The following is an 11,673-nucleotide window of genomic DNA, read 5'->3' as shown; positions in this document are numbered from 1 at the left end:
TTTCGTGCACCGGGCCTCTGGAGTGTGTGTGTGTGTGTGTGTGTGTGTGTGTGTGTGTGTGTGTGTATCTCAAACCTTCCTTTTATAAAGTGTTTGTTTTGGGCAGCACTAAACATTGACTTTCAAATTTAGTTACATAATTCTCATTGTGACTGCATGCTTTTTGTTCTGTCTATTCTAGCTCAATTTTGGTACCCACTGAATTTTTCTTCCAAATTAGTTTGTACTCATTAATTTTTTAACCATTGCATCTCTTGTTTAGGAATTTAATAACTTACTAGCAACTGTTAATGGTGTTTTGGTGTTTTCCCTAAGAAAGACAGATTATAGGTAAAAAGCAGTAGTGATGCTTTTGTTGTCTTATTTTTATCTTTATCCACTGAATTTCAAGGTCACACCATTCCTGGTGTCATTACTGATTCCCCTCTTAGTAGGATCAGTACTTATAACCATACTAGAGGCCCAATGCACGAAATTTGTGCAAGAATAGGCCTTCCTTCCCCGGTGCCGGCACTGACTTCCCTCCAGCATCCGGGACCCAGGCTTCCCTCACAGCTCCTGCTTCATCCGGAAGGTAGTCTGGAACGACGTCCAGTCTAATTAGCATATTACACTTTTATTATTATAGATTTCATTCACTAATGGGTAGACTCAACTCTCTGACTAGCAGTTATTCACCTAGTCACCACTAGCAAACTTCCTCTTGTAGGCTACTTGATGTGGCTATTTCAGTTATGAATTTTAGAGTTAGAAAAAAGAATAAAATTATAATTGTGGTCTCCTTTATAATACATGTTTGGAAAGGCTAAGTAATATATCCCAAATCATCTATCAATGGTAGCGAAGACCAGAGAACCCAAGTATTGTGTCTCTAGTCTCCTTTTTTTTTTTTTCACTCTTTTTATGACCTTTTTTTTAGTGCTTTTGTCTCCACAGTACTCATACCACATTGCTTCAAGTTGTTTTAAAATGCTTCATTCCAATGCTTTTCTTTTTTAGTTGCCTTGTCAATGTCATTAGTTAGCCTATAATTGCATAGATGTCCTGTTTTTCATCTCTCATTTCTACAAAATGTTGATTTGTGTTTTAGCACCTCATTATTATACAAAGTGGGGCAAAAGTAGGTTTACAGTTGTGAGTATTCAAAACAGTTTATTCTTGTATTATTATTTATTAATATTTTATTATTTTCCATACAAACAACTGTAAACCTACTTTTGTCCTCACCTGGCTGTGTCTTTAAAATGCCATACACACCTATATGAAAAGCTAAAATTTTAGCAGATCACTGAAATATTTCTAAGTATCCAACTACTTGACATCATTTAGGTAAAATGTTAATGAAAGAGCTTTGCTCCATTTATCCAGAAATGTTGTTACTACATAAATTGGGTTTTGTCCATTCAGTCAATGTTGAATATGACTAAAGGTGTAGAAGTAGAATATATTAGTTGAATCTGTTGGAATGCCTACCTAGAGCTTTTTGTTTGTTTGTCTTTGAGATCAGCTAAAGAAGACCTTTTCTAAATTTTGTTTATCAGTCTTACAACTAGGTTATAAACTAGATTTTCACCATTTTTTGTTAAAATAAGTATAGATTCACTGGAAGCTGCAAAGATAATAGGGAAGAGGTACCTTATACCCTTCACCAGTTTCCCTCATGTTTACATCTTACATAATTATGGTACAATATCACACAACTAATATGACCATTGTACAATATGTGTGCATAGTTCTGTGTCATTTTTATCATGTGGAAATATTCATATAACCACACTGCAATCCAGATATAGAACTCCTCCATCGGCACAAAGAACTCCCTTAATACTTCCTGCTCCACTGCCCACTCCTCACCCCACTCCCACAACTATCCCTAACCCCTGGCACCCACTAATGTTAGCATTTTACTTTGTTTATATCCCTCCCCCTGACCTAATTTGGGACAACTAGATGCTTATAGTAGCATGCCTGTCATTGGTATCCCTGTTATGAAGATAATTGTTATTACAATATCATGGTTTTAGACTTTCAGAAATATGGTTTCATGCTCCTTTCAATGTCTTTACACAGAAAAAAAATGAGTATTAAGTTAAAATAGTACCTACCTTACAATAAAGTGTGTGTGTATATGTGTGTGTATGTATGTGTATATATATATACACATACACACACATACAGTAAAGCAATGCAAAAAAAAGATAACATGTTGATACTGAGTCTAATAAAACAACAGGTTATTTCAGTAAGTGTTGTCAACACTGCCCCAACATGAAAGAAAGAAAGGAAACCAAAAACCATAATTTTTCCTCACCAAGAATATTCTTAAAATAAAAAAAAGAATATTCTTAAAGCGATACTCATTTTTAAAATGTTTTGTATTACTTTCCATCTTATATGTACAATTTGGAAAATTGTAAAGAACCAGAGACCTAGGACTTTGAACTTTCTCATTTTGTATATAACGAGACCAACTAAATTAACCGTATATGGTCATACAAATAGTTACTGAGTAGTTGCTCAGTTTCAGATCATCCAAATTTCCTCAATTCTAGTAGGATACCTTCTCTATTGCATTATGCTATTTTTAAGTGCCAAGTCACTTAAAGTTATCACACTAGTGAAAAGGGTCTGATATTTTATACATTTTAATGTTTTTATTGTAATAAAGCCAATAGCTTAAATAAGGATTTGAGAATTGATTGAAATCTTGACATAGAAACAGTCCATAAATTTCTGTTTGAACTGTAAAGATAATTCCATTTTTCAGATAAAACTTTTTCAATGTCAAGCTGTACTGTTTGTAAATTTTGCAATTTCAGTTTGGGTTAATATTATTTGCAGGTAACCTTCTGAAATTGTAAATTATCCCAATTTTGTCTTTAGGAATTTTATTGCCTAATTATCTTGCTATAATATAATAGATTTTTTTCTTTGTAAAGGATTCTTTTTGTTAATATTATTTGCAGGTAACCTTCTGAAATTGTAAATTATCCCAATTTTGTCTTTAGGAATTTTATTGCCTAATTATCTTGCTATAATATAATAGATTTTTTCTTTGTAAAGGATTCTTTTTGTTGATACAATCTGTACTGATTAATTTTGATTTTTTGGTTTTCAACTCTAGGAGTCTCTACCACCCGTCCAGTTTGACTGGAGTAGCAGTGGCCTTACTAACCCTTTAGATGGTACGTCTCTCCGTAGAGCCTCTAGCACCAGAGCTAGAGTTAAGAAAGCTACAAAGTTCAGACAAACTTCTCTCTGCTGATTTCCTTTTTTGTTTGAACATAACTTCTTATTCTTATCTTTGGAAATTCAGGCTTTCTTTCTGAATAGTAATTGCTCAAGAAGTCAGCCATTACTACTATTAATTAGCATTAATGGCTAAATATAGGTAGTAGTAGTTAGGTACATTTTTAATTTCTTCATCTTAAGTCAAAAAACGTCTTTATTTTTTACAAATATGTAGGTAGTTTAAATGGTATTTTAGGTAGGGTCAATTTACTTGAAATTTTTTTCTGTAGTTTTTAATTTATAGAATTTTCTTGGATGCAAAGTCTTGTGACCAGAGGCTGCTTTAAAGCACAAAGCACAGTTATTTAACTAAAAACAATGCAAATAGACCCATATTTATTGATTCAATGTAGTTTTCAGATTTAATAATATTTTATAGAGCACTTATATGCAAATAGGAAGTGAATGATTTTCATGATCCTTTTCTAAAATTTATCTCAAAATGCTGGTAAGTAGTTCCAGAAATAATTGTTTTCACTCACGGCTTTAAGAGAAATTCTTGAAAAAGGAAAAGCTTATTTTAGTAATGTGGAGTCTTTAAAATAACGTGAAACGCTAACTTTCCAATGTGTTGACACCACAAGTTTTAATTTGACCCTAAGATACAATTACTCTTTACTCCTTTATGTCATCAGTTGTTTGAGCCATTGCCTAAAGCATTCTGTCAGTTTTGCCTTAGAATGGGGGCTAGGATATTTGGAAAGCATCCAATTGAATAACAGTGCTGAAGGAAAGCCTGGATGCACCTCTTGTTGTTGTCTGGTGTCTTATTTAGTCAAATCATCGTGCTTTTTATTAACAAACAACTTCTTTAAAAAAATGTATATTATTTCTGATTACTGTTTCAGAGTTAAAGGGGAACAGTACAGCTTGAGGTTGCACATCAGGGTAGGGCAGTTATGACATATTGTTTTATTTTAAACTAAATTAATGTATTGGTGTGTGTCCTAAAACTGAAAACTTTGTCACTTTTTAAACATTATTAATTGGAAACCAGCATTACTAACATGAAGGATTGATTTGGGCATATGCAGTGATTTAATGTTGGGTTGAGATTAAAGTATTGTTTCCCTTTAACGGGTATATTTTCCCTTGGTCTTTCTGCTATGGCTTCGAGTTTGAATGAAAGAACTGAACTTCTAACTAAAACCTTACTAAAGTGTTAAATTATTTACCTTGTACATGAGAAAATGTACATCAAATTAAATTGTTACTTCAGAAATGTCCTTAGTAATGAAAAACTAATACTGTACACATTGTTTTAATGTTGATTTTAAAATGTGTAATGACTACTAATTATAACCTGCATGTTCAAGTGTGTGTCTTACCCCTTTTTACACATAACCCCTCCTCCCTTGGCTTACCTTCTGTGTGGCTGCCTACCAACACGGTCACTGAATTTCAAGCTAGTGGAGGTTCCACTCTTCTGAACCTTGATTTCTTTGGGCCCGTGGATGACAGTAGCTCTAGCAGCAGCACCACAATCCCAGGTCAGCAGAGTGTCAAAACCACAATTCTAGTTTATTTACTGAAAGCATGACCACATCACTTGACTTTCCTATAAACAAGGAAATAAATAGATTGTATTCTCTATGATGTCTTTCTAATACTTTTCTTTCACCTGTCTATTGTTATTTTCCAGTAGCTGACTATAGCAAATGACTTATGTGAAATGTATTTTAAAGAAAACTTTCTCAGAGTGTAATATTCAGAGCTCAAAGTCATTTCTAGGAATAAAACAGTCCTAATGTCCTTATTTAAAGGCAGGAGTTTTTTTTCCTATAAATGAAAAATGTGATATTTGATATGCTTATTTTTTCAAGCATATTCTATAAAGCCATTTGAAAAAATAAAAGTTTAGAGATATAAGAATATTTTAGTACACAAAGATGACTTTACATTGTAGTGCCTGTGATAATAGAACCTTTACAAATGCTAGCATTCAATTAATTGTTTATTAGTGCTGAATGTATAATTAGGTTCCAAAATGTTGGAATCTAGCACTTAGTTATATAGTGCCACATAGAACTATTATTGTCTTCATGTAGCTCTTAAGTAGAAAGTTTACTGTTAGTTTTCCATGTGGAGGAAAAAAGTTACAAAAGTTAATAATAGAAAATAATTGCTATGAGATACTAAAAGTTAGAAATAAACCTTACTTGGAGTGCCTGTTAATGTTCAGCCCTGCGAAAGTTCAGTTCATTGACCAAAGAACTAATGTATTTTGTCATTGTCTAACTGAATAAAAGATTAAAATATAATGGCATTTTTATGTTTACATTTTATTTAATATGATTTTAATGACTCTGTCATCCCATCTTGTGATCTGGTAATCATGCCCATTGATCATCAGATAGCCATTGGGGTGCTATGTATAGATGCTGGTGCCCAGAATGCATAGCGAGGATCTCTCTGTGCCCCCACTGGTGGCCAGTTACAGTCAGCCTGGTTCCTGAGAATTTGCTGGGTTTATCCTATTCAACTAGATAACCCTGCCACCCACTTCCAGCAGTTTAGGTGCCATGATGGGAAATGGGGGAGAGTAAGAGTCAGCTAAGAGTGAGCCTGGGATGTGGATGCCCTTCTCCAAGGTCTGGTTATGGACATCTGACCCTGCTGTAAGGAAGGTCCAAGGCCATTTGGTAGAATGACTCGGTTCCTCCAATCTAAGCCCTGGTTATCATGTTCATTGTTTCCAAGATTTTGCAAGCATATGAAAAAACCAATCTGTGTCTGATTGTGACTTCAAAATGATATTTTACTATTTACTTATATTACTTCTAAATACATTTGAGCTATGTAATGACCTGGGTGAGCTAATTAGTTGTTTTTAATACTAAATAGGGGGGAAAGTGTGTATCGATTTCCTTATAACTGTACAGGTCCCAAGAATGAATTACCAAGCTCCCATTTTTAATTTGCTCTTAGCTTTGTTTTGTCATGAACTGTATTATAATTTAAATGAAGTCGCTATTTTTAGATGCCTAAAAATCTGGTTTAACTTTAATTTTTGGTTACATTTTAAACTCAGTTAAAATCATCCATAGATAATCTAACCATATAAAGAAGTACAGAAATAACCTGATAACCAGGCTCAGTAGCTTTGAGAGAAGCTTAGAGCTATGATAGAAGTGAAATTAGCATGGTCAAATGCGGTCCTCATTACTTTGGAACCTTTTAAATATTTTCATTCTGTATTTTCATTATATGCTCTAGCTGCTGTATAAACTTGATTACTATAAAGTTGCTTTGCCTTTTTATTGCTATTGGGTTTTGTTAAAACTTACCATCAAGCTACAGGTATCAACACCTTTCTTAGTATTCCATTTCACTATTTGCTTGCACTTTTTCTGACTTGTTTCTGGGAAAGTCATTTTGTCTCAGCTTGCGGTTAATTATTTTGTGTGTGAGACAGGAGGTTGGCATAGAACTTGGTTGGCTAGCTTTAGTTATGTAACTAAACTATGCCTCATTAAGGTTTTGTTTAAAAAAAATTCTTCCATTAAAAATAATTAGTCTAATTATTAGTATAGCGTAGGGAGTTATTTTGTTTTTTAAAAAGGCCATAGTACTGTTGTTTTTCTTTTCGTGCATGGGATAGTTTGTTTTCGGCTGGGGGAGGTTGATTGTTTTGTTTTTTAATCTCCCACTTTACTCTTTGACAGCCAAGTAGCCAGTATTTTAAAAATCCAAGTAAATTTTTACCAGCAATTTTCTGTTGCCAGTCAGAATGCAGTTTTTCATTCTGCATTATTCCTTAAACAGCTACTGACATTTTGTGGTTACTTAGAAGCTAACCTTTCACAGTGGACGAAAGAAGTACTTTGGATTCGTTTAGTCCCTTTACAGGCGTCTATAATTTTGTACATTTTAATTGCAACCTATATACTTATTATAAAAGGCCTTCTAAATATATTTTGAAATTGTACCTTAATGAAATATTAAGAACTTGGGAGAGTCAACAAACATTTTCTATAGCCTTCCTCCCTTGTTGGACATGGTAAATGTGGAAGCTGCTTTTGCTTGTTTGATTTCTGTAAACATCTGAGATCTATGTTTACATCTGCTAATCGTTTCCTAAGTTGAAGGCAGTTCCTGTGGGTTGTTTTTTTTTCTTAATCTTGAAATATCCTAAAAGGAGGAAACTTGTTAATATCAATATGTGCATTTATATGTAATTTTTATTAGCTGATCATCAGAGCTTGTTAAAAAATAAAGATTGATGAAACTACAAGACATTCTCCCTGACAGTCTGTTTTTCTGTTATACGCTGAAACTACTGAACTTTTCTCAAGTAATTTGCTGGGGCCAAGAGGAGTGTACAATTAAAATTTTTTTATCTCATCTTTATTATCCAAATTTTAGCTTGAGTTGAAATATGTAATTGTTCTTTTCATTGTTTTCGTAGTCTTATTTAATATAAATCTATATTCAAGAGAAATATAAAAATAGATATGTATATTTTACTGAAGTCAGATAAGGGGAGGATTTTTATAGACTTACAGCAAATCTAATACTCTAACACAGCTTCATTTTGAATTCCTCTGACAAGATATTTGGTTTAGCACTAGCCAGTTTGGCTCAGTGGACAGAGTGTTGGCCTGCGAACTGAAGGGTCCCAGGTTCGATTCTGGTCAAGGGCATATGCCCTGGTTGCAGGCTTGATCCTGCAGGAGGCAGCCAATCAATGATTCTCTCTCATCATTGATGTTTCCATTTCTCTCTCCCTCTCCCTTCCTCTCTGAAAAAAAAAAAAAAAATTTTTTTTTTAAAAGATATTTGGGCCCTGACCGGTTTGGCTCAGTTGATAGAGCGTCGGCCTGCGGACTGAAGGGTCCCAGGTTCGATTCATGTCAAGGTCATGTACCTTCGTTGCAGGCACATCCCCAGTAGGGGGTGTGCAGGAGGCAGCTGATTGATGTTTCTCTCTCATCGATGTTTCTAACTCTCTATCCCTCTCCCTTCCTCTCTGTAACAAAAATCAATAAAATATATTTTTTTAAAAAGATATTTGGTCTCATAGCTACTAGATATAGATATGAGACTATAGAAATATAATTAACCCTTGAGACAATTTTTATTTCGTCCAAAAGTAGTTCTTTTTTCACTTTTTCTGAGAATATTATACCCTCCCACTTCTTAGGAAAAAACAACTTGATATATAATTTATCTTTAGTAATAATTTAATGCTTATCCCCTCAAATTGTCAGAATATTTAAACTAACCAAATCATTTACCATATTTGAAACTTTATATTACCTTCCAAATCCTTTGGTGTGAAAGAAAAGAATGCAGGAAAATGGTCAAGAAGGTAGCAGGAGAGGTTCAAAAAATGTGGTTAATCAGTCAATTTAAAAATTGAGTCATCCTATTGTATAATAAATCATGTGCATTCTACTTATAAAACATTATTAACTTTCATATTGCAAACTAATCCAAAATTGAGGGAGTTTTCTATAGGAGATAGAATTTTAGAGTGTTTGGATGGTATTATGTTAAAGTCTATACATATACCAAAGTGGAATTTTGAAAGTATTTTCCTATTTTATAAGAACTCTGAAAAGTGAAACTTATAATTAAAAAAATAAATACAGTAGTATAGTATACTAAAGATGTGTTGTGCTTATAAAAGACTCAGATGTTTACAGAACAATTGCCTTTTGCATCTTGGATTGTGGCTAATTGAGTGACCCATTGCAGCTTGCCATCACTGACTATCATTTTATACTATAAGGTGTGGATCCAGAGTTGTATGAGTTAACAACATCTAAGCTGGAAATCTCCACCTCAAGCCTCAAAGTGACTGATGCATTTGCAAGACTCATGTCCACAGTTGAGAAGACAAGCACATCTACCAGGTAAGCAGTTAGTGTTTACCCTAACTTTGAATTCTGTGTTTAAACAGCCCAAATGGGAAAGCATTTCAGAGTATTGTGTTAAGATTCACTTTATGTTTGTAAAAACTAATAATGCCTAATTCCATAAAATGGTGTCAGATGTTTAAAATTGAACTATATTAGAGCAGTCTATTTCATGAGAAACTAGAAAGGACTAATAGATGTGGATTTTTCTTTCCTCCCACCCCCAACTTTGTGGATAAGAATTCTGGTTAAGTATTAAGATCATAAAGCCACTGTAGAAAGAGTCCCTCTTACCCTTCATAACTTCCTGAAATCTTTGGGAACCCAGTCTCACACTCCTAGAGTCATTGTTTTATTTTCTGAATTCTTACATGTGCAGCACCTCTCTTACTGAGGTTTCTGGGACCCCCTTCAGGGACATGGCCTAGAAAAGTAGTTATCTCTCGGTGTCAGAACCAGATACAAGGAATGTTACTTGGGCCTTGTGTTTAGGATTCAGGAAACCTTTAGTTTTACATGGTTAAGCACTGGAATAAGCCATTGCTTTGACATGTTAGCCATAGGCGTAACCCGGTTCGTAATAGGAAGCTAATCACTACTGCAAGAGCAAATATTGGTTGATTAGCATACAAACTCTGCTGTCCCACATCCATGATACATCAACACTTTAAAATGTTTAAGCATTCAGTCTACAGAGATTTATTATTAAATTATGAAAATTATTTATAATTATGAAAATCCATTATTTGTCTTGTAATTATAATTATGGATTAACTTCCCTGAAATGGATTTGTAGCATACACATGCTTATTTGTCCACAGATTCTCTCCATTGCTCTCATTACCCCTATTTCTTCATAGTAAGGCTACCTGACACTGTTAAAACCTACTATTAAGTCAACCTACTTGTAAATTAAGCCAATGCGAGTGTTTTACTTGCTTTCTAACTTTTTCTATTCCCAAATAAATCATATTTTCAAATTGAAATTCTTCTCATTCAAGTTTCTTCATTTTTTCTATATGTGTTAACCAAAACCTAATGCACGCTTAACTTAAAAAAACACACACAAAAAAACTGATGTTTTTATTGTTTGGGCTTTACCCAGCTATTTTTCGGACAGTCTTTTCTAAGGACAATCATACTATTTCCATTCCTTTTTTCCTCTGCAGTCTCACTGAACAAACTATTTATAGTAGAGTTATGGACGGCCCAATGATGAGAATTCATTCTTTGCGCCATTAGGAGGAGCTCTAAACCACATTAACTCTCCTAACTTTTTAGTTCATCCTTGAAACATGCTGTATGTACACTAGGGAACTTTTCCAACTCCTCTATCACTTTAAGAGGTTATTTTGATGTTTTCCCTTATTCTATACTATTATGGAATGAACTAAAACTATAGTGTGTATCCTACTGACCATCAGTGTTGTGGTTGCATTGAATTACTCTTTACTACCTGATCAGCTTTATATTTAAACACAATAAATTGAAAACAAGCTGCCAACTTTGTATTTTCTATTTTGAGGAATTAGTTGTTTGAAAATGGTGAGAAGTACAAATATTCACAAGTCTTACAATTTGAAGGTAATACTATAAAATTGTCCGCATAAGTACTTCTCAATTGTACAGAGAAGAAAAAGGGGGTGACATATATGGCTCCAGAAAGCATTTTAGGTGTCTTGTTGTTTTTCTTTTGTTTCTGTCATTTTTGTGTTTGTTTTTGAGTAAACTATAGAATGTAAAGCTCAGCAAAATCTTCTTGGCTCTTGATAGTATATAGAAGATAGAGCAGAAGAGCATTGAGGGACTGTAGGGTAAGAAACGGTTAAGAAATAGTGGTCTAGGTAGAGGAATTTTACATGTAACAAGCAAGATCCCATCCTTTCTAAGTGCTTTGCATGTGTGAGAGAAAGCACATGTTTTATTTTCTTGTTTACCTTTACTAATAGAGAGAAAAATAATTTCTTAATTTTGGCCAGCTAGTTAGTAGCCACAGATCTCTAACTAAAGTTTATACAAGCCAAAGGACTAATTGTCAAAAGGGATACATCTTTTTTTTTCTTACCTTTTAATTGAGATAAAATTCATCCTTCTCAAGTGTACAATTCAGTGGTTTTCAGTATATTCATGAGGTTACACAACCATCACCACTATCTAATTCCCTAACATTTTTATCACTCCTAAAAGAAACCCTATACTCATTAGCCACTTTTCCCAGCCCCTGGCCACCACTAAAGTGCTTTCTCCCTTTGCATTTGCCTATTCTGGCTATCCTATATAGTAAAAGCCTAATATACTAAGTGACTGGTCAGCCTTTCAACCAATCAAAGTGTAATATGCTAATGATATGCTAAGGCCGCTCAACTGCTCGCTATGATGTGCACTGACCACCAGGGGGCAGATGCTCTGACCCAGTAGGTTAGCTTGCTGCTGGGGTCCGGCTGATCGGGACTGAGCGAGACAGGCCAGACATGCCCTGGAGCCCTCCCACGGCCAACCTGCCACATCCAACCTCGTCCCC

At 34.2% G+C, this 11,673-nt stretch overlaps 1 protein-coding gene across 3 annotated transcripts in view; it reads left to right on the top strand.

Annotated features, from left to right (window-relative positions):
• The window catches only part of AFTPH (aftiphilin), a 65,439-nt gene that overhangs the window by 47,628 nt on the left and 6,138 nt on the right, over nucleotides 1-11,673 (top strand). The window contains exons 7-9 of one of the 3 annotated variants that reach the window (XM_005884553.2): nucleotides 3,125-3,185; nucleotides 4,698-4,781; nucleotides 9,026-9,149. In XM_005884553.2, the coding sequence (XP_005884615.1) occupies nucleotides 3,125-3,185; nucleotides 4,698-4,781; nucleotides 9,026-9,149 (269 nt within the window). Of the gene's footprint in view, nucleotides 1-3,124; nucleotides 3,186-4,697; nucleotides 4,782-9,025; nucleotides 9,150-11,673 lie in introns of those variants that run through there. The other 2 variants (XM_005884554.2, XM_014532047.1) reach the window with 2 other exon arrangements.

The sequence above is a fragment of the Myotis brandtii genome, unplaced genomic scaffold (assembly GCF_000412655.1).
Source record: "Myotis brandtii unplaced genomic scaffold, ASM41265v1 scaffold84, whole genome shotgun sequence".
Classification (NCBI taxonomy): domain Eukaryota; kingdom Metazoa; phylum Chordata; class Mammalia; order Chiroptera; family Vespertilionidae; genus Myotis; species Myotis brandtii.
Note: the sequence above shows the minus strand (reverse complement) of the source record. Positions and strands in the feature narration are given on the sequence as shown.